Source organism: Mirounga leonina, unplaced genomic scaffold (assembly GCF_011800145.1).
Source record: "Mirounga leonina isolate KUSES-001 unplaced genomic scaffold, KU_Mleo_1.0 Mir_127, whole genome shotgun sequence".
NCBI lineage: Eukaryota > Metazoa > Chordata > Mammalia > Carnivora > Phocidae > Mirounga > Mirounga leonina.
In genome coordinates this window covers 72,476,193-72,499,652 of record NW_023270316.1, presented here as the reverse complement: position 1 = coordinate 72,499,652, position 23,460 = coordinate 72,476,193, and the positions used below count along the sequence as shown (strand labels likewise).

Genomic DNA, 23,460 nt, shown 5'->3' with positions numbered 1-23,460 from the left:
TATTAAACTTCAGGTTATGAACCCCTGAGAAGAGATTGCTCAGTAGAGGTGCCATTTCAATGAAAATGCATGCAATATATGCAAGATTAAAGACACAACATTAGGTTTAATGGAAGCAACTGTTTTGTTATCTTTCAGCACTTGATGCATCCTCTTTAGAATCACAGTGCTCTGAAACAATGCAGTGTAGTCTGTGACAGAATGCTTACAGGCAAGAGAGCATTTGGATAGAGCTGCATTATTAGGAATGGTAGCAGCATTAATAAAATGCTTGAAGTGTCTTAGCATCAGCCTTTTTTTTTTTTTTTTAAAGATTTTATTTATTTATTCATGAGAGACAGAGAGAGAGAGAGGCAGAGGGAGAAGCAGGCTCCCAAGGAGCAGGGAGCCCGATGCGGGACTCGATCCCAGGACCCTGGGATCATGACCTGAGCCGAAGGCAGACGCTTAACGACTGAGCCACCCAGGCGCCCTAGCATCAGCCTTCTCATCTCTCATCTCTTGTTTAGAAATCCAAGTTTCAGTTCTGCCAAAGGTATCCTCCATATTATTTTTAAATAAACAATTATTCCTGGGGCGCCTGGGTGGCTCAGTCGTTAAGCGTCTGCCTTTGGCTCAGGTCATGATCCCAGAGTCCTGGGATCGAGCCCCGCATCGGGCTCCCTGCTCGGCGGGAAGCCTGCTTCTCCCTCTCCCACTCCCCCGGCTTGTGTTTCCTCTCTCGCTGTGTCTCTCTCTGTCAAATAAATAAATAAAATCTTTAAAAAATAAATAAACAATTATTCCTAAAACTAATGTAACGTACATCAACTATACTTCAAACAATTTCTAAATGGTTAAAACCTTTATACAAAAGCAAACAATGATCAGTCTGGAAGCATAGTACAGTGTGTATGCAACCCACAGCTTAAAACCTAAAGTGTTTCCCATTCTGCATGACATTAGGATTACAGTTTGGTCTACTACCAAATATTTTATCAAATGCTCTGTGTCCATTAGTGCTCATTGCCAAAGGGCCAGGCATCTATGGAGATGATGGGAGCAGGTACCCAAATTTCATGGACATGTTATTTACATAGATCCCTGTGGGTTCCATCAGAAAGGAAAGCATCCCAGAGAAGATGTGAGAAACGTTTTGTCAATTCAGTATAAGACCCTGCCATAGAATGGTTAAAGCAGAACAGGAAGTGGAACTTTTATTTTATTTTTATTTTTTTAATTTCATTTTGTTATGTTAGTCACCATACAATACATCATTGGTTTTTGATGTGGTGATCCACGATCCATTGTTTTTGTATAACACCCAGTGCTCCATGCAGTACGTGCCCTCCTTACCTCCTTAACACCCATCACCGGGCTAACCAATCCCCCCTCCCCCCTAAAACCCTGTTTGTTTCTGAGTCCATAGTCTCTCATGGTTCATCTCTCCTCCCAATTCCACCCCCCCATTTTTCCCTTCCTTCTCCTAATGTCCTCCATGCTATTCCTTATGTTCCACAAATAAGTGAAACCATGTGGTAATTGACTTTCTCTGCTTGACTTATTTCACTTAGCATAATCTCCTCCAGTCCCATCCATGTTGATGTAAAAGTTGGGTATTCATCTTTTCTGATGGCTAATATTCCATTGTATATATGGATCACACCTTCTTTATCCATTCATCTGTTGAAGGGCATCTCGGCTCCTTCCACAGTCTGGCTATTGCGGACATTGCTGCTGTGAACATTGGGGTGCATATGGCCCTTCTTTTCACTACATCTGTGTCTTTGGGGTAAATACCCAGGAGTGCAATTGCTGGGTCATAGGGTAGCTCTGTTTTTAATTTTTTTAGGCACCTCCACACTGTTCTCCAAAGTGGCTGTACCAACTTGCATTCCCACCAACAGTGTAGGAGGGTTCCCCCTTTCTAGGAAGTGGAACTTTTAAATTGTAGTGTAGCTACTGCCTATAATAGGTTATCACACACAAATAATCTGCAGATGTACACACAGTTGTTCTTTCTGGAAAAAAAAAATAAGTATACCATGGAGCTGTATGCTGTGATGATATTAAGTAACCACAAGAATGCACTGTGCTGAGGTTTTAATTCTGAATCCAAAATAATGCCTTAAAATATGTGGGTAATAAAATCAAGAAGGCTAGCAAGCAAGTAGGCAGGCAGGCAAGAGTGCACCTTAACTCTAGCTATCCAGCAAGGAAAAGCCAAAAACGTGACTATAACCAACCTGTGTTTGGTCTCTTCTTTTCATATATTCTTCAACTTTGTAATCTATTACAAATGATGACAAAATAGCATTTGCTTTGCATATAAAAACAGGAGAAATAAAACGAGATTGGCAAGCAGAGTGTGATAAGATTCTCACGTTAATTCTCACACTATAGATCCAGTTTATGAAGCCTAAACTACACAGAAAACTTTTTCTGGAGCGCTTTAAACAGTCTTATAAAGGAGGTGCTTTATAAATTCCCTCCCCGAGAAGCAAGTTGAGAGATCTCCGCCTTTGTAACCAATAATATATACAAACCCTCTGACCTTTGAGATTTAAATGGCCAAGTGTGTGTGATGAAGTTATCCATCATAGGGGAATTGAGTTTTTGAAAGCGATGTTAGCATACTTTCTAAGGCTCATTAAAACACTATTCCTGACCATTGTGTTTCTGTTGTCAAACTCAGTTTCCTTCTAAATTAAACAATTCGAAATACAATTGCTTTCATTACGCATATTTTGGAGACTAATCCGCTTAGACAATGGGATGGGTATGATGACTGAACTGTTCTTTTTAATTCTGGCTTCCTTTGGGGTGCCTGGGTGGCTCAGATGGTTAAGTGTCTGCCTTCCTGCTCCGGTCATGATCCCAGGGTCCTGGGATCAAGCCCCACATCGTGCTCCCTGCTTGGCAGGGAGCCTGCTTCTCCCTCACCCTCTACTGTTCCCCCAGCTTGTGCTCTCTTGCTCTCTCTGTCAAATAAATAAATAAAATCTTAAAAAAAAAAATTCTGGCTTCCTCTAATTTCCATGTTTTCTTAAGACTTGCTTAATTTACACAGGAATTATTTGTAATCTTCCTAAGATTTCACAAACTTTTAAAAAAATCTTATCTCAGATGGAATAATGTTCTATAAATTTTGCTGAGAGCCAAGATCCTGGAAGGGAAAGTAACCCACTAAAGGCAGGACGCTTCCAGCAGAAGTATCGCAATTTTTAAAGACATAATTTAGTGAGTGAAAACCATTCGGTAAAATATGCCATATGTGATAGCAAGGGCTCCCTTACAAATATCCATAAAAGACTTTATTTTTTTTATTTTTTATTTTTTTAAAGATTTATTTATTTATTTGAGAGAGCGAGAATGAGGGAGAGTACATGAGAGGGGGGAGGGTCAGAGGGAGAAGCAGGCTCCTCACTGAGCAGGGAGCCCGATGCGGGACTCGATCCCGGGACTCCAGGATCATGACCTGAGCCGAAGGCAGTTGCTTAACCAGCTGAGCCACCCAGGCGCCCCAAGACTTTAAAGTCATTTATACCCCAAACCAGGAAAATATTAATTCTCAGGGCATTTTTACTCATACATTCTCATTAACCTAAACTAGAATTTTGTTTCTAGAAATACTGGGTCTGTTATCATCCAAGATATCACACCCCGATGGAAGAAAAAATAAAACACAACACCAGTTTCTGCTACCAGCTGGCCATCAACCTAACAGGGTTTATTCTATTTTTTAAAAAGATTTATTTATTTATTTGAGAGAGACAGAGAGAGCACAAGGGGGGATTAGGAGCGGAGGGAGAAGCAGACTCCCTGCTGAGCAGGGAGCCTGATGTGGGGGCTCCATCCCGGTATTCTGGGATCATGATCTGAGCCGAAGGCAGACACTTAACCAACTGAGCCACCCAAGCATCCCTAACAGGCTTTAAAATAACTTATGAATCAGCTGACTCTGGAGGACGAGCCCAAAATCGATAAGCAGAAGTTACATAAAACCAGAAGGAAGAACTCTGTAGGAAGGCAAGAAGGTCCCTTGTCCTGGAACTGTCCCTATAAAGTTAAGCCACCAACTCCCCGAGATGAGACTGATGGACTGTGTTAAGGGTTGGACTCCCATCCGTGATCCCAGGAGTATGGGAACTTGTTCCTTTCATTTATCTATCCTTCTTATCCCTCTTTTACCACCAGCCAACCCTAATTTTCTTCCCACTACATTCCCGATAGGACCCCTTTCTCTCACCCTTCACCTTGTAGATTTCTCTGATCTTTAACCTCAGCATTTATTCCTCCATGTAATATTTTCAACATACACTAAGAGAAGGATACAGTGATAAACAAGACACACAAGATCACTTTCTTTAAAGTGCTTATAACTTAAGCTGGACGACATAAAGCAACAAGTAAATGTAGACATATATAATTTCCTACTTCCAAATTACTTTCTATATAAACATAAAATTACATTATATTTGTGTGTTATCATAGGAAAGCACCAGATGTAGGGAAGTTAGTCCAGCCCGGGGAGTGAGGGACATTTTCACAGAAGAATAGTGTTGAAGGTAAGACCCGAAGAATGAGTGTGTATTTGCTAAAGGAAACACTTGGTTCTCTTTCCTTTCTCTTTCAAAGACTTCCAAATTTTCAAACCCTCTAAAGCTTCATTTTTACTTTTAGAGAACTGTTTTCCTTTACCAAATACCCTTAGCTCTCTTGCCTGCACAACTCTGCTTTCCTTGACCTCTTTGCTGAGAGGCAATGCCCCGGTTTGCATATTTTTTAAAATGGGGGATTTATCTGACTTTATTTGCCACTAGAATAAAAGCCACAAAGGAACATTCTCTAAAGATCTGCCCAGGTCATGCTGTGCTTTTGAAAATCATGGAAGAGGAGGAGAAGCAATGAGAGGAATGAAAGAAAATGATGAGTTTTCATTCGCATGATTACATTAGCCAGAACTGAACTTGTCCCTCCTCTTCACCCCTCTCGTCTTCCTAGCTTACCCTGGGGATGGTGCAGAGCCAAGAGGAAATAGCTTCCAACCCAAAAGTCCTTATCTAAGATGGCAAAAACAATAGCAGGGGCAGTAACATCACCTAATATCTTTAGGCTGAATTGGTGTACCTAGAAATTCACGTTCCCAATCAACAGTCTGTCTTCTGTGCTGTTTAGGAACCTTGACCAGCTAAGAATTTCCCAGCAGGAGGTCTAATTTAAAGAAAAGATCTCTTGGGAACCATTTCTCTAGTGGCTGGGCAGCTTAAATCCTCATTTTGAATCCTAAATCTAGATTCAATTCAGGAGAACATGGCCAGCTCAGCCAAAGACAAGAAAGGGGTCACTGGAACCAGAGGATGCCCATAAGGAAGGAACAGAACATTACAGAGGCGCTGGGAGATTGACTGCCAGCTCTTAGACAGATTTCTGCCAACCTCCTTCAAACACACTCGCACACAGGTTCTTAGAAAGTGAACCAATGTGGAACCACGACTCCTACAAGGGTCTCTGAGAACGAGAGGAAACACTAGGATACAGTTTCAGTCAGTTCAACCAGCATTTATTGAGTGACTACTGTGTACCATGTACTGTACTGGATTCAGAGCTGGGAAGATGAATCAGAAACAAGCACTTCCTTTTGAAGGGCTCTCAGCCCTGAGCAGCCTCTTAGGTCATGAGTCATCTAGAAGTAGATTAGGTGAATACGAAGAAATGTAGAAGATTATCTAAGTCAACAAACAAGAGATCACCTCATAACTATGTATAGCTTGTTTTCAAAGACATGTTTTTGAGGGAGTCATAAATTCTTCACTAACTTAAGTGATTCACTTCAGTAAAATTCAGTTAACGTCACAAACTAAGACACTTCTTCAATGGCAAACATATAGCACAATGAACACAACCATGTTTATATCTTGAAATAAAATATACTGGGCTAATTGATGATAATTGCCTGAGCACCTTTTAAGTGAATATTTTAAAATGTTCTAAAATAAAAGTCTTCAAAAAAAAATAGTCTTCTGCACATGCCTGAATTCCATGGAAAGTTGCACATAAACCTACAAAGATGACTGGTTATGAAACAGGCAACAGGAGAATCAAATTTGTTATGATCCATGCTTTTCCTTATGAAATCACAGCAGAAAGTACAGCATTCCAAAACATTCTAAGAAAATATGTTCCTTAAAAGAAATTTCCCATCCCAAGTTTTTCCTTAACACTCTCCCAAAATGGTGAGTGAGTTATTCCAGCAAGACAATCCCATGCCCATCTGCTTGGACTCGGCTTTATATCCAAAACAACTCAATCTCAACATTTTAGAATTTCACTGCCCCTAAAAAGAGCTAGCCAGATATAGAATCACTAAGCTCAATGTCAACCGAGACAGACTAAGGTGAGATAGAAATTCCTGAAGTTCAGCATTTGTGTTAGTTTCCTGACTTCCCCATTTGCCTTCCAAGGGACTCTGTGTGACAAATACTTTGCAGAGGCTATTTCTCATTTACCAGTTTTGAGGACAGGGAATGGGATAGGGGAATGTGTGGTAGAATCACTGCTAATTTGTACATCAAGGACGTGTGTCAAATATTCCCTAACCCTCCAGAAGTTATAGGTGCACAAGGTCCATCCTGGGACAATACAATTGCTCAATTCCCATGCAATTTTTTTTCTCTAGTTCTAGCAGAATTCCCTATGGAAAAGATTTCAAAGCTATAAATATTTCCAAAGAACAGACAACAAAAATCTGATCCAGCAGGAGACATTAAGTGGAAAAGAGAGTTAAACAGTGTTTTCCAAAAAGAAAACAATACCATTAATCACAGGCAAAATGCCATAATGAGAGTTTACACTGCCTTTTCAAATTGTTTGCAATCTCCTCTAATACAACCCTGCTTTCCCAAGTGTTTACATCTACTTTTGGTTGCTCTAATGCCAACTTAGAAAAAGAAAACAATAATAAAAAAAAATCAAACAGTTTATATATCACCAGTCCTGATAATTTCCATCCAAGGCATATATATCCATTGGACTACATTTTCCACTGTTGGCTTGGAATGAACGATAAAAGGTGGCAGGACAGGGTTTTTCTCAGATTTGGATGAACACAGCCATATTCTGGTATTGAAAAGTGTCCCTCTCCAAGTCATTGATCAAGGAAGAAGTAAAAACACTTTTTCCTCTTTCTAGACTTTTTTTTTTTCCTCTTTCTAGACTTCTTGCAGGTTTGAAGATCTGAAAGGAATGATCTAGCGGAGGAAGAGAGACCCAAGGCACAACAGGGCTTGAAAGAAATGCTTCCATTTTTGATAATGTTACGAGGACTGTCGATCAACAAGGTAAATCATCTGGAGATGCAATGTACCACATGATGACAATAATTAACCCTGCTGTATGTTTGAAAATTGCTTTGAAGAAAGAGACAAAGAAAGAAAAAAGAAGTGAAAGCTTGTGCTGTGTCCATCCTACACTGAAAAGTAACTCCCTCTAGGAGAATGCCCTCAGACAGTTGTGTTTTTCTCACAGACATAAAGCTATCGATTCTAAACCCCAGAAGCCAAACTCTTTGGTTTTCCTTAACTCCTAGATTTTGTCATTCAAGATATGTTGGGTACATGTTGGCGGAAAGAGTACCAATTTCAAAATCAGAATGATCTGGTTTGAACCCTGGGCTGGACTCTCATAAGGGTGTGATCCTCAGCAAATCACCCAGTTTCCCTGAGCCTCGGGGTTTTCAATCCGTAATAAACAAAGTTAAAAGTGCACACATTGGATAATTATGAAGAAGTTCATTGGAGCTGCCATATACAGAGCCTGTGCTTAGGAGGGGCTCAGTACATGCATCCTCCCCCTCCCTCATTGTGCATGGGTCCTTCCCTGTACTCCAGTCTCATTAAGAAAAAGCTCCAAGTCTTTGAGGTTTCTGGGATCTAAAAGGTGCACAGAGAAGTAGACATTTGATTCCTGGAAGCAATCTGGCAGAGGGCAGCCCCAGCTTTTTCAGAGAACCTTCCTGATGAGAACGTTTCCAGAATCAAAGTGCTGGTTTGGCTCATCCATCCTTCTCTGTAATCTGAATTAGTATGAAGCCACATATAGGAGATATAAAATCATATTCTTAAGAAACACAGAAAAAGGGCCTCCTGGGTGGTACAGTCGGTCAAGTGTCTGACCCTTGGTTTTGGCGCAGGTCGTGATCTCAGGGTCGTGAGATCCAGCCCCACGCTGGGCTTCCCGCTCCGTGCGGAGTCTGCTTGAGTTTCTCTCTCCCTCTGCCTCAGCCCCTCCCCACCGCTTTCTCTCTCTCCAAAATAAATAAATAAATCTAAAAAAAAAAAAAAAAAATCCTGTTCTTATTGACGTTGGGGATCCTTTTCGGACTTGAGTTTCTTGGAAGGTCCTTGATCAGAAAACCCACGTGATTACAATGCCGTCCTAATGGAGACTTCGCCGGCCTCTGCCACACCGACGGTGGAATCTCCCAAGGCCGCTTCGGGCTGGAGCAGCGGCGGCGTCTCACATTCTTGGGAGATGGCAAAACTCCAAGGAGAGAGAGTTTTGAAAGAAGGGGAAGACCAGCGCATTCTCACCGATGCTCTCTTTTCCTTCTCCCCTTTTCATTTAGGCTGTCCGGCATGAAAGGCGGAGGGGGTTGGGGCAGTCAGGCGCATCAGACTGGAACACTCCCAGCTTTACTTACCGCTTCTGTGATCGTAGGGCAAGTCTTTACTTTATGTCAGCCTCGGTTTCTTCGTATTTGAGAGCACTGTACCTACCTCTCGGGATTGAGTCAAATCATATATGGAAGTCAAAGTGCCTGACAAACCATCAGCGTTATTTTCTTCCTTCCTTCTTTCCTCAAAGCATGCAGCCTCCCCACAGCCTCCAGAAGAAGTGCTCCAGCAGAGATCCCCTGATCGAAGTACAACGAAGCTGCAAGGCTGCCCACGCTCGGAATCTGAGCATCAGCAGTGCTCCCTTGCTGGGATCACGGTACTCGTTAGAGGCCAGCAGCCCCAACATGGCATGGCACCTTAATCAAGGCCCGTGCACCCTAATCATAGCATTTATGAAATGGAAGCTCTTCCATGGTACCAGCTGTCCCAATCACAGGTAGCGTTTAGAAGGGCCAAGGGATTGTTCACTATTATTTTATTGGCCAAGTGCCAGCCTAATAGCTAGACTGAAAAGAAAAAGCTAACCGTGCTAGCATTGGGGGTGGGGTGGGGGAGTGGATTGAAAAACACGGCCACAATATCGTGCAGCTTTCAAGAGAGGAGCCCATTTCCACACCCCTTGACTTGGGGTTAGGACCTGCCTTTAGCAATCGGATGTGGCAGACTGGTGTTGCAGGAGTGGCAAAGGCCAGGCCTCCAAGGGCCTGGAGGCTTCCACAGTCACCCTCTTGGACCACCGCCCCTGCCTGCATGTAAGAAGCCTGAGCAACACCACTGAATGGCAAAACACCGTCTGTGGAGGGAGACCCGGTGACAGCCGGCGCCTAGGTCCTAGTGGAAATGCCAACTGACGGCAACTGCATGAGGGACTCAGATGAGACCCGCCCAAGTTCCTCAGCCACAGACTCAGGCAGGCCTAATGAATTATTGTTTAAGGCCATTTGTCTTGGGGCAACCTATTACATAGCAATAAATGACAGATACAAATGCAATCCTGACTCAGCCCCTCAGACAGTGAATCAGCAGTGGGAGTGCGTGAAAAAATGTTCTTTCTATATTTGAGCACCAAGTGCCCAAATGGAGTACACATACCATTCGGCCTCGAATGCCCCATAGGTACCCTCAGATGCTCTCAGGGAAGGAGATGCTGCTTGGATTCTTGATGTTTCACAAGGAAGTTTCCAGCACACGGTTCTGCACAAGGGGAGGCCGGCTCTGTCTCCAGCCAAGCAGCGACTCTTCCCACCAATGGGGACAGACCACGAAAGTCAGCAGAACCAAAGGGGAAGAATTCAGCCACCCAAGTGGGGGACACTGATCCTAGCAAAGGAAATACAGGCCAAGCAGCTCAGGTAGGGACTCAGAGCATCATGAGGCTTCAGGACGCATTGCGTGGGGATCCTGGAGGGTAGCAGGGCAGGCCCGAGGTACGTGGGCGCCCAGGACAGGTCAATGGCACGGCACCTTTCAACAGGACTCTGTAGACATTCACCAATGTTTATACAGAGGGAAGTCTGAGTGCTCTGAGGTGTAAGGCAGAGAAGACTACGATTAGCTCTATTGTCTACACCTGCAATTCAGTTCCGGCTCCTAACTCACATACCCCACCTGCCAACTGGATCCAACTTTCCTCAGAAGGCAATTTCGCCACCTCCATCGGTTGCATGCCCCAAGCACTTGATCCTAATATTCCTTCTGCTAACACATACTCTTCCCAGCAAGAATTCTTGTAAACAATTTCCTCTACCTTGTTATGTCTGATGATGATTTAGAGCCTTTTACAGATTAGCACATGGGCCTCCCAGGTGGCCAGGCCTCTCAAACCAGCCCCTAGGGCAGTGGTCTCTGGATTAGGTGTATCAGCCACACAAGGGAACTTGTTTGAAATGCAAATTCTCAGCCCCGCCCGCCCCAAGGCCTACTGCACCAGAAACTCTGGGGTGGGGCCCAGCACTCTAGCGAGCAAGCTTTCCAGGTGATTTGGATGGATGATAAAATAGGAGGTTCTTAACCTTGGCCGCCCACTGAAATCATCTGGAAGCTTTAAAAATTACTGATGCCTGGCTCCCACTCAAGAGATTGTGATTAAATTGGTAAGGGGTGCAGCCAGGGCAAGGGATGTTTCAAAGCTTCCCAGATGATTCTAATGTAGAGCCAATGCGGGGGACCATGGCCCTAGCAAAAGGCAAAGGGTTTCACAGAAATCACCTGGCAGACTAATTACTAATCAGGGTTTTGCTAAAGGTGGCCTTGAGTTTAAGTGGTTTCATATTTGTGTATAATGAAAGCGAAGGCTTTTCATCTGTATAAGGTTCACTTCAGGCCCCTTTCTTTTTTTTTTTTTTTTTTTAAAGATTTTATTTATTTATTTGACAGAGAGAGACACAGCGAGAGAGGGAACACAAGTAGGGGGAGTGGGAGAGGGAGAAGCAGGCTCTCCGCAGAGCAGGGAGCCCGATGCGGGACTCGATCCCAGGACGCTGGGATCATGACCTGAGCCGAAGGCAGTCGCTTAACCGACTGAGCCACCCAGGCGCCCAGGCCCCTTTCAATACAAGCATCTGATCATTGTTATAGCTTTGCTAGTGGGGACCACATGGGTGGGTCTGTAGCTTGAAAGGAAATCAATTCACACTCCATCAGTTAAATAGGTTAGAAGACCAGGCTGAGGAAAAGTGCCTTTAGGCACTGCGGTAATCTGTGAAATTGACAAAAGCATTTGCCAAGATTTGCAATACAAGACAAGGAAGAACCAGTACAAACACATTGAATGTCAAGCCAGTAACAAGCACACACACACACACACACAAAACCTGTTATCAGGGTAGCAGGACACAATAGGACAGTGACGCTTCCCTGACAGCTAAGATTCCAGAGAAGGACACTTACCTTCGTTGCTTGATGTCACCAACTAATCTTGTTCTGAAAGCAAATACCTCATAAAACTTTTATTTATGGTTGAAACCTATCTATTAAATTAACTATTTAATGCCATTTTTACTATTTTTCACCGAGTCTGTATTTTCTAAGAACTTGATCTTGCCCACCCATGATTTGGTTAACCATGGTATTCTTCAAGACCACCACCTCTGTTTCCTCTGATTACAGGTCCAAGCCACGTCTAAGATTTTATAAAAAGAGCCTTGAAGAAGGACATAGGTGTCCCAGGAGAAGACGGGCCACAAGCACAATGTGGGAGCCAGAAGAGGCTGCTGGCCACCTGGGAGGCTGAAATCCAGCTTTGGTGGCTCCGAGTCCCCAGTGAAGCATCAGGACCAAAAAGGAGAGGAATACAGGAAAGAGGGATCTCAGAGAGTTGAAGATCCTAGCTGATTTCCTACATCTTAGCCACTAACTGCAATGTCATCTTCGCAGACCAACATTATCTCTTGGGAGCAAGCCTTCCAAGGAATCCACTGTAACTGAGGCCAACTGGACAGGCAGGAGCACATTAACATACTGGGATAAATTCATATCTGGCCCTGAGAGCTTTCTTCTTTGAAATGGTAGTGTGGTGACATCACTGATTGATTCCAGCACTTACTGAGGGCCTCCATGCCAGGCATTACACTAGGTGCCAAGGATCAGAGAGCAAAGGGACAGATACATAAACAGAATAGTAACGATGCAAGGTGAAAACAACTAGAAAGGGGTACATATAAAGGTTCTATAGAAGAGGGTACCTATAGGAGAAGAAACCACAAATTCCGTCTGCAGCTATAAGGAGGAAAGCAAAGAGATGGTGAGTCTGCAGCTATAAGGAGGAATGCAAAGAGATGGTGATTTCGGAGCTTTTGAAGGCTTTTGAAGGCAGGGGAGAAGGAAATGCAAAGGAGGGAAAGGGTCTTGCAGGCAAACAGCATGAACACGGAGTGATGAATGCACAAGGCCCATCGTAAGAATGGTGAGTAAGTTCTTTGACTGGGGTAAGGGTTTGTGTAGCTGGGTCACAGGGTGTGTGGAGGGAAGTGGTGAGAAATGAGGCTAGTCATGTAGGCTCCAACTATTTCAGACACAGCAGTTCAAAAGAAGGGTCACAAGGAGAATCAGTTTGCTCACCAAATCTATCAGTGTACTACTAAGCAGCCATAATTTTGGTATTCTTAATCTAAACCCCTTGTGGGCTATAAGAAAATAGAGGAAAATTTCACATTTGAAAAAGATGCCGGCATTTAAAAAGAAACGTGAGCACTATAATAATGTCATTCAACAAATGTTTGAACATCTCTACTCTGCTTGGGATGGAGGAAAGACAGAAATGAAGAAGAAATGTTATCTGTACTGGGAACATCAGGTTCTATGCCTGGGTCTGCCACCAGCCAGCTACCGACCTTGGGGGGAAAAACCCACTGTTCTGGGTGGGTTTTCTCATCTTTGAAATGAGTGTCTTGGATCTGTGAGGTTCCATCTAGCTCTCACAACCTGTATGTCTGAGAGACAAGATCAGGTCTCGCAAGGAGCTCAAAATCAAGGCAAGGAGCAATAATCAGATGTGGCTCTCAGGCATTCAGCTTACCGAGACTGATGGGAAATCCCCAGGAATTCTTGACATCCCCCCACATCCGCCCCAACAGCAATGCAGGAAATCTAGTCCACTATCTTCAGCAGACTCAATGGAACCATTTCCTTAATGAAACCCCCCTGCAGTCCCAGATGCTAAGCCAGAGGCTTTCCTCTCAATCCCTCCGTCAATTACCCCATTCCTCCCATTTCCTTCCCCTCCCTCAATCTGGTATAAAATCCAGTAATGTCATCAGCAGCATGCAATTTCCAAGGCACCCAAGTGTGTGAGGAATCAACAATGATCCTGGAAAGCATTTGGCAAGAGATCTTGTCATTCCTTACAAGCCTCACCAGTATACCAAGACCAATGGAATGGCAGGGACTATCCTGTTCTATTAAATTATTAAAGCAATGCAACAGATGCTTTTAATGCTTTTAACCATTCCTCATGATATATTTTTGTTTAAAAAAAAAAGTCTGGTGTCGTTTCACATGTCTTTCCTCTCTTCTCCACAATGACAAATACTCCGAAAAGTTATATTTACTTGATATCCAATAAACTCCCAACCGTGCAACTGTACCAAAAACCTAACACCAGCAAGCTTTGCATTTAACACCCAAATGCCAAGAGAGCTTCTTTCACTTTCTCTCCATTCTTATGCCCACTCGCATACACATCTCAGTTTGTTCTTGCTTTGCAGAACTTCTCAAGCCAGAGTAAACAACAGCCACAACCTCGCAATAGGTGGGATAACCTTCCTCCAGGACACTGCATTTTTTTGGTCAATATAAAACCAATTTTTTTTGCAACATATTTTCAGCTACTATATTATATATGTTCAAAGTAGATTTAGAATGTCTCAATACTTTTTGGTAAGGAGAACAAAGTGATTATTTGGTTTGTTCTAGAAGATCATATAAAACAGGCCCACTTTTAAATAAGAGGTTTAGTATCCCTGTTGCAATCTGAAATTTTTAGAATGCAGTTATTTTTTAATCAAATAAGTGAAAATTAATTAAAAAAAAAAAAACACAAGAAATTCTTCTGAGTTTAAAACGACTGACGGCCTTTTAGAAGAGGTAACGTAACCAGAGTTGGGAAGTAGAGTTTACTTCCTAGGGTTACATTCTGTTTGGAAAAAGAGAAAAAAGTCCATGATTACTACTCGTTCAGACAGCCTCTAACAGCTTAGCTCTTGCAACCCATTAAAGAGCAAGTTAACCAGCTGGTGGATGAAAAAAGAAAATGCAGTGTGATTACTGATAGCAGGTGACGCCCAGTTCATCATTACAGGCTTAGCTCTGGCATTACTGGGCTTATCATCCATTTTATATGCAAATGTATAAGGGCCAGAGAGAAAGAGAGACACAGCCCATTCCTTGGAACCATTCACTGACTCTGGTTTCTCTTCAGATCGCATTCACTGAGTCTTAAAGAATTGGAAAGGGGCATTAGAAATAGGCATCTATTCTAACTTCTGACTTTCACATATGAAAACGAAAAATCCACTTAATGATCCCCAGCAAAGAAACTGGAGAGCCTGTTACAGAATTTTCAACAGGCAAAGAAAAAACTTAAAATAACAATAAACAAATAAGGTAAAAATATTAAGGAACTAGAGCAGGTGACCACCTACAGTCCATCTGCAACACAATCCATCAGGTGGAAAACTCCCAGCGTGGACTGCCAAAGGTGCTAACTAATTAATAGTTCAAATATGCAAGATAGAAAAGCATTATCAAAAAAGTGTGGCTTCCTACACCTTTGAGAAAACAACAAAAATTGTCATGTAAAATTAGCTTTATTATGAAAGATTTATTACATTCTATTTGGAACTATTATTTTCAAGCACATTTTAATTTCATATTAATGTAGATTTCCCTCACAAGATTCAGAAGTGATGCATTTCCGTTAGTTACAGCAAATTGTAAATATCAGCTGCTCAAAACCCCCCCAAAAGGGGGGACAGAAAAAAGGGTCTGTGGCTTTAATCATGGACATGGTGCCTTAAAATAAGAAAATGAGACTTTGAGCTAGAGTAAGGGAGGTATTCTTTTTAGAGGGAAGGATCTCAATAAAGAGGATTTGAAAATATCTGTCTTTTAATTTCTCAGGATATTTGGAAGAAGGTAAATGTAATCTTTAGGGGGAAATGCATTATCTTTTTGTCTGACTGAGCCTCTGATTAAATTATACCTCAGTGCATGCACACACATTAACACACAAGCTCAAAATATTAATAACCCACAAATATTCAAAGGCTATATAGCACCTGAAGGAGAGCAGACTCCTTATAAATCCACAGAGCAGAAACTTGGCCTTTTTCTGGACACCACTTCCTGGAGTAGCCCCTGAGTTCAGTTTGAAAGCCCTGATGCTATTTACGAGGTAGGCAGCTGATTGTTGTAGTGTGAGTTGTCTGTTAACCAGCCAGAAGCGTGTGGTTTACAAAGCCATGCTTCAACAATTACACACCAGGACCACTGAAACAACAGTCCCTAACCCAGCAGGTAAAGCGGTTCTCACCTTACTAATGTTTTGTCTTGCTTTCTTGTTATAACACATATACTTTTTTTTTAATCGCAAAAGAGTCCCAACATCTCTGCCTCATTTAAGTAAAATAAAATCTAAAAGAAATCTCAACGGAACCTTACTCAGGTTTCTGAAAAGCTTGCACGGATCTAAATTGCTCCTCATCACCAACAGAACTATACTTCGCTGGTCAACCACGTTTTTGAAACAGAAGTAAAGATGTATATGTGTGCAGCAGAAAAAACCAATGAAGCATATACTTTTCCCTTCATTTTTTGGATTCGCAAGAATTTACCTAGATTCACCTTTACATAACAGGCAAACGGATTTCAGAAGTTACTTAAGTGCTCTGAGCAATTACACTTCAATATAAGCGGCTGTATTTTTGAAAAGAAGCAATATTTCATATAATATAGTTATGTTACCGACTTTCCCAACTTATAGCAAGTTCTCAGACATTAGGACTTCGCCTGCCTCTCAGTTTAATGCTTTCGCCAATCTAATCGGAGCTATTACTTGTTTTTTAGAAACCGACGATCTAATTAGTCTTTCCACTGAGAAAGAATATTTCTTAACAGTTAACTGCTTTGGGGGTTTAACAAGCATTTTTAAAAACGCTCAACCCTACTGACTTTTTCCTTCCCTGGAATCACTGCAATAACTTTTTTATGTTACCGTACTCTATTTCATGGATTACCTTTTCTCCCGGATTGCTTAAAAGAAAGGCGCTCCGAAATACGGCTCTCTGCGCCCAGGGGGACTGAACCGGAGGGCTTGGCCACTCAGCCCCAATGGGCAGAAAAGGCAAATCTGGGCCCCTAAGTCCCCTCGGGCTTTGACGCCGGGGTGCCGGGCGCCCTCCACACTAACAGCGGTATAACCTCCTGGCCCCGGACTGTTCTGCCGCCTGTTTCTCGAATTCCCGGCAAAGGGGCGGACCTCGCCGATTCCTCAAACGGCATCTTTTGGTCCAAAGCGTCCTCCCTCTCTTCTCTCGGAACTTAAAGACTAGGCCTGCAATTCCGAAACTTAACGGTATCTGGGTTCCCGGCTGCCCTGGTCAGTCAGGTTCACTCAGGTCGGCGACCTGGGCTGGACCGGCCGCAGGGGCCCCACCCGGGTGGCTGCGCGCAGCGCGCTCGGCCCGGCGGTCGGCCAGCGGCGGGGAGGAGTGGAAGCTGCCGGAGCGTTCCCGGGGGCATGCGGGCCGGGGGACCCCAAGTGGGTCGAAGGACATCGGCTTTTGCCATCTCCTGCGATCTGTCCGCTCCCGGCAGGCACGCGATCCCCTGCAGCGGGCTCTCCTCCTCCCCCAGGGAGGCACGACGTCGTGGCCGGTGCCCACGGCGCCAACGCCCGGGCCTCAGCCCAGCCCCCAGGCAGCCTGGCGGGCGTTCTAGGAGCCACTGCTCGGGGCTCCCGTGGGCCCTGCCGACCGGCGCCAGGCCGCCTGGGAGCAGGCGGCGGGGGTCAGGCAGGTCCGGGTGCGCGGGGCTCCCCGAGCCTGGAGCCTGGGCGGGGAGACCCGGCCCGGGAGCCGGGCGGAGAGGGTCGGCGACTCCAGCCGCAAAGGGGCAGCCCCGGCGCGGACCCGAGCGCCGCGCCGGCAGCCGTTCAGGGCGGCGATGCCCGCGGACCTCCGCCAGCTGCTCTCCGAGGCGCCGGCACTGCCCGCCCAACGGAAGAGAAGGGCGCCACGGCCCCAGGCGTGCCCACGACAACCAGCGTCCCAGGTTCCCGGCGAGGCTCGCTTCTGGCGGCTGCAGCTTCACCTCCCCGCGCGCACCGGGCCCAGCCCCAAGGGTGTGCCCGCCTGCCGCCCCAGCCCGGCGCCGCGCGGGCCTCTGGCCCCGACCTCGCCTCACCTGTGAGCAGCAGACCGCCCAGCAGCGCGCACAGCAGGACCCCGGTGTCCCGGCAGCTGACCATGGTGAGCGCGACGCGGCCTGCTTGCCCGGTCCCCGCGCTGCTCGCGGGCCACAGACCCAGCCGCCCGAAGCTGTCTTCTCGCACTCCGGTCCTCCGCCGCGAGCGCCCCTCTCCGCTGCTCCAGCCAGGGAGACCACCACTTCCCCGGGTAATCCTCGCAGCTCGGCGTCCTCTGGCCGCTGCGCTCCAGTCCCGGAGCCCGCTCCGAGCCGCCGCCGCCGCCGCCGCCGCCACCGCCGTCGCCGCCGGGGAGGAGCCGCAAGGAGCGTCCGCCCGCCGCGCTCTGAGCCTTCTGCGGACCTCGATTAAGAGGAGCCGAGGGCGGGGGCGATTTATAAACTTTCCCCAGCCCACTTCCTACCCCGGCACCTCCTTCCAGTGACGTCAAGGGGTCCCCCACCCCTCATCCGCCTCCCCACCTACCCTCTTCCTCCGGGACCTGATTCCCTACGGCTCCCGAGAGGGGCGGGGGCCGCCGGGGGAGGGGGGCGGGTAGCTGGGGCCCGAGCGCGCGTCGCGACCGAGGGCGAGCGCTCGTGGGGAGGCGGTGGCTACTCTGCCCGGGGGCGGCCCCGGCAGGTTCAGGGTCCTTGCTCCCGGCCCTCCTGCCCGGGTCCCCTCCTCCTTCCCTTAGCGCTCAGGAAATCCTTGCAGTCTCCCTCCCTCCGCCCGGCTTACTCAGCCTTTGGGGGCCGCCCGAAGCAGGGAAGGGGGACCGGGCTGGAGCTCGGCCGCCCAGCTCCGGGGGCGGAAAGTCCGATCCGTGGGAAGCTGGCCGCGCCTCCGCGACGGTGTCCTTGGCACGGAGGAGTGAGGCGCAGTCCGGCTCCCTCCTCTTCCTTGTTCTTGCCGCCTGGTCTAGCCGCCCCAGGCCCCCCAGAATGTCCCCAGACGTCTAGGAAGGCGCCGGAGACCCTCTGCACAGGGACTGGACCGGGAGCATCCGAGGGGACCGGACGCTTGCGCGGCACCTTGGGGAAGACAGAGAACCCTCTCAGGTCCCTGGGGAGTACGTCTGTGTCTCTTTCGGCCGCAGGGATGCACCCGCCCAAGTCATTTCCTAAACCCTCTGCTTCCTAGAAGCAAAACAACGAATAACATCATGATACCTTTTAAAAAGCCGAGGCGTGAAACTGCTCCTGCAGCTTGTAAGGGCCGAGCACTTAAGCCTTATTTCCTCAATGCTCCAGAAAAAAAATCTTTCTGATGGCAGCTTGCTACGCAAGATGAGCGACTGCTGCTCTTCCAACAAAACCCGATGACATTAACTTGAGGCACTAGATCATTTGTGATGACACTAATTCCACCTTGTTCCTCAATTATGTCTCCATTACCTCAAAGGCTGAAATCATCCTAGACTCCACGGAGCAGCCCAGTCTTGTCTTTGTAAATACCTCTGGCTTGAAAAATAGTGCTATTGGAACTGGCCAGATGGTTGGTCTTGATAAAAGGGACTGTGATGGCTCCTAAAGGGGACCAGCGACTCTTCCCTGTAGGACTGGACTACCTCCCCGCCTGCGAAGGTTGGGCAACCCGAAGGTGCCACACCTACGGGCAGCCGAGCGAGGACAGGTTCCTGCCACCCGCAGCCCCATGCAGACACCTCGCAAACCTACACCTGGCGCCCGGGAGCCTGAGTGGCAGCCCCTCGTGGTTCAGAAGAAAGGAAGACCGTGTGGAGTCACTGCTGCCCTGCCAGCTTCACCAGCGCTTTCTATGTTTCCACTCCCCCTGGCTCCTTTTCTCTGCCTCCCCCAAACCCGGCTCCTGGAAAACCACAGATCATTCCATGAACAGTTAGGAAATACAGATTGCTGGAAGCTGACCGCTGATCCTTCTCCAACAGGTCCCTGAGCCCAGGTCACTGCCTGGGACACACTGGGAGAGCCAAGGTGTCCCTCTACCTCACTTTAGAGCTGCTTGTCACTCCCAGGCTCCCTCCCAAGGAGAAGCTGTCAGCATTGGCCTTCTGCAACACCTCACAGGGGCCAGGCATTGTGTTGGGGCTAAAAGCATTGGGGCGGGGAAGATATCATCTCTGCCTTCTAAGGAGCGTAGAATCTAGAGAGGAGGGTGACAGGTAAAGAGGCCATGACAATACGGTGCAGGGACCATAGTGTGGGGGAGGGGGGGGCTTGGGTTCTCAAAGGTGCAGAGAAGAGGTGGTCTGCCCTGGGAGCTCAGGAGGGCTACTCAGGAACACTTAGCTGACTCTGGAGGAAAGTAGTCCATATAGTACAACCTATAAAAATGTAATTCAACTTTAAAAACACCATTTGATTTTGTAAACACCCAGAGAGACAGCACTCCATATACCTGCCATATACTAAATATATAGTATACATATACTATACACTCTGTTTGTGAAGCCACAGCAGGTATTTGATGGACAGCTGAAACAATCTTCATCATTTTAAGATACCACCCCACAATGCTAATATGTTGTTCAATTATTTAAAGTTAAAAGAGAAACAAGTAAATAAATAAAGCTAAAAGAGTCATGGTCACATCAATCTAACTTAATTTATGCCAAAATCATTCTGCATTAAGAGTGGTCCTCCACAAATTCTTCAACTATTCTTTTGAGAAGTCGCAGGCTTTTAATTATAGTCAGCAGTTTCTTTCCTACTTCTTATCTTGGTAGCCGTGTTCGCCTCCTCACAAAGAATTCAAGATACTACAAATTGTTGCAAGGTTTTGTTCATGATTTCATTTCAGCTTAAATTTTAATATTTAGTTAAATGAATATCTAAGCAAAATGATGGGGAATAAAGGTTTGGCTCTCAACTCCCCTCCCTCCAAAGAGATAACGCCTTTGAATGAGAATAGGTTACTGGCACTCTTCTAACTAAACCACTAAGTAAAGAGGTTTTATAGATAATCATGATGGAAAAGATCAATTTCAACATGCCTGGTGGGTATAAAAAGCTATTGAAGTAGACTATCTGCTTGCTTCCTGCTCACATACAAAAGAACATTTCATCTCCTGCAAAACCAGACACTCTCTCTTGTTATCAGCTACAAACATTCTCTTGAGGATTCTTTTTAGTCCCTATTCAGAGGCTCAGTGTTGGTAAAACCAACAGCTTTAATACTCAAGACTGAATAATAGTGTGGAAGCATCAGTGTGAGAGACTGGAGGGAATCCAAGGCCTCATCTTCCTAGAGTGGACCAAGAGTAGAGCTGCTCAGCTCATCAGAACTGGGGCTCAATCGGGAATTTCACCCTCACATGCGTTAGGTAGCTTCAGAGCAAAGAGAAATTATACTCTGTGGCTACACACTGCAGAGCATAAATGTGTATGGTTGGCTACAAGAACCAAATGATCTTATAAACCCTCTGTGTTATATGAAAACCCCCCACCTCACAATGCTTCTTCACTCAACAGTTTACCTGGTCTAAAAAGTACACACTCACAATCCTCATGTAGCAAGACCGGCTGAGCTCACCAGGCAGGCACACTTAGGGGTTGATTTGACAGATGCTGCTAAGCTCTGCTCAAGTTCCTTAGGGCACACTGGCTGCCATCATCCTCACTCCTCTCCTTTCTGCTCCACGCACTTCACTCTCTTCCTGACCACCTGCTCTCACAGAAGTTGGTACTGCTGCTATTTATCTCACTTTGATTTATTCAGGGTTTTGGCTTCTTTTTGAGGCTGGTTAACAGTTCAGAGAGGGGATGGAGAGGGAAATTAACTTTGGGGTGGACAGGAGGGAGAGGAGGAGCCCAAGAGAACTCCAGGGATCCAAGGAGGACTTGAAGATAGGGAGCATTGCTTGGATGGGGACATTGGGAGGGTGCTAAGGGGGGGAGTAGGGAGGGGAAAAGAGGGAGAGCAAGGAGGGGAGGGGCAAGGGTAAAGGAGAGAAGGGGGGAGGAAAAGGAGGGGAGGGGCGAGGGTAAAGGAGAGAAGGGGGAGGAAAAGGAGGGGAGGGTGAGGGTAAAGGAGAGAAGAGGGGAGAAAAAGAGGAGCGGGGTGAAGGAAAAGGAGAGAAAAGGGAAAAGGAGGGGAGGGGTGAGGGTAAAGGAGAGAAGAGGGGAGGAGAAGGGTGGGAAGGGAGCAGGAGGGAAGAGGAGGAGAATGAGATGGGTAAAGGAAAGAAGGGGGAGGGAGAGAAGGAAAGGGAAGGGAAGGGAAGGGGAGGAGTAAAGGAGAAAGGGGAGGGGTAAAGGAGAGAGGGGGAAGAAAGAGGAAGGGAGGGTGAAAGGGAGGGAGAGGAGTAAAGAAGAGAAGGGAGAAGGGGAAGAAGAGGAGGGAGAGAAGAGGAAGGGAGGAGGAAGGGGAGGGGTGGGGACGAAGCAGAGAAGCTGGGAGGGAGAAGGAGAGGAGGGGGAGGGAAGATGAGCAGGGGAGGTGAGAAGAGGAAGAGGAAGGTGGGGAGGGGTAGAAAGGACTTGGCTTCAGGCAGGCTGAGGTGAGTGGGCAATTGAAAGCAACCTACTTTATTTCCTCTTGAGCCAAGGCAGGGTTTGAAGTGATAATCTGGCTCCGGTCCAGACATTTGAAGAAAGTGGCGTTCATCAGCAGATTGCTATACCCTAACAGTGGACAAAAATCTTATATGTCTAAATGTAATGTCTGGGTTTCGTGTAATGGCCGGGCGATGACTAGGAAGTTTATTAAAAGCCATGGATCTAACTTCCACTTCTGAGTAAGTAGCGGTGACCAGCAGAGATATCCATCTTCAACCTTCCTTTTTCAAAAGTTCTCCTAACCCCAGGCACAGCCTCAGGGCAGGTCTGCTGGCAGCTTCAGTGGAAGACCATCCCTTTCCTTCCTGCATCTCTTCCAGGTTCCTCCCAGACGTACTTCTGTCTCAGCTGCAGCAGAAGTCCGGGAAGCTGGGGCCACTCTGCCCGAGCCCACGGGGCCTCTCTGAACCAGAAGTCAGCGGGAGTGCAGAAACACGGACAGGTGGCAATATTCTAAGTCATCAGCAGATGTAAAAATCTGGCAAATCTGCCATCTGTAAGAAAGTGAGACCCCCTCCCCAATTTCACCTAGCCCTATGGTGCAAGGAAAAATTGAGTATTGTAAGTGGCTTTAGGTTTTTTCTATTGAAAAATGAATATTCCATAAAATCGAGTTCTAGCTAAACTGAGAGCACACCTTCCAATTAGTATTTGAAAGACACATCGTAAACTGCTTTCAGCCAATTTTTAGACGGTTAGATAACTTTGTGTCTAGACGTTTATAATGAAAATTTCCTCAGAATCACTGTTTCTGTATTTTGGAGTACAACTCCGGCTTATCAACATAAGAGAAAAAAAGTTAGGGTCAAGATAGGACAAACAAATCTTGGTTTTAGACATAAAGCATATCAATGTCCAAAGCATCAACTCAAGTATTAGTGTGGTTTTTCTTGCTGAAATGTAAATCCCAGCCAAATAATAGTTTATTACTTAAATAAGATTCTCTTTCGTTATCGACTGAAATAATCACAAAGGACACAAGAAATCATCTAAGATTTGCTTCAAAATTATCCAAGAGGAGTAAAGATGAAACAGGATAGGCTGTATAATGATAATGTGAAGCTGGGCCATGGGTATATAATTTATATATATTTCTTTTTTCCTTATGTATATGTTTATTTTTTTAAAGATTTTTACTATTATTTTTTAAGTAATCTCTATGCCCAATGTGGGCTTACATTCACAATCCTGAGATCAAGAGTTGCATGCTCTACTCCCTGAGCCAGCCAGGCCCCCCTCTTATGTATATATTTAATAAAATACCTTTTTCTTTCCTCATCTGAAATTGAAAACACAAACTATCGGGTGCCTGAGTGGCTCAGTTGGTTAAGCATCTGCCTTTGGCTCAGGTGAGATCTAGTCC

At 45.9% G+C, this 23,460-nt stretch overlaps 1 protein-coding gene across 1 annotated transcript in view; it reads right to left on the bottom strand.

The window, feature by feature from the left end:
* Positions 1 to 17,978, bottom strand: part of FLT1 (fms related receptor tyrosine kinase 1) — a 174,246-nt gene extending 156,268 nt beyond the window's left edge. The window contains exon 1 of the mRNA XM_035003626.1: positions 17,559 to 17,978. Coding sequence (XP_034859517.1) covers positions 17,559 to 17,622 — 64 coding nt within the window. The 5' untranslated portion in view covers positions 17,623 to 17,978. The remainder of the gene's footprint in view (positions 1 to 17,558) is intronic.
* Positions 17,979 to 23,460: the final 5,482 nt, after the last annotated feature.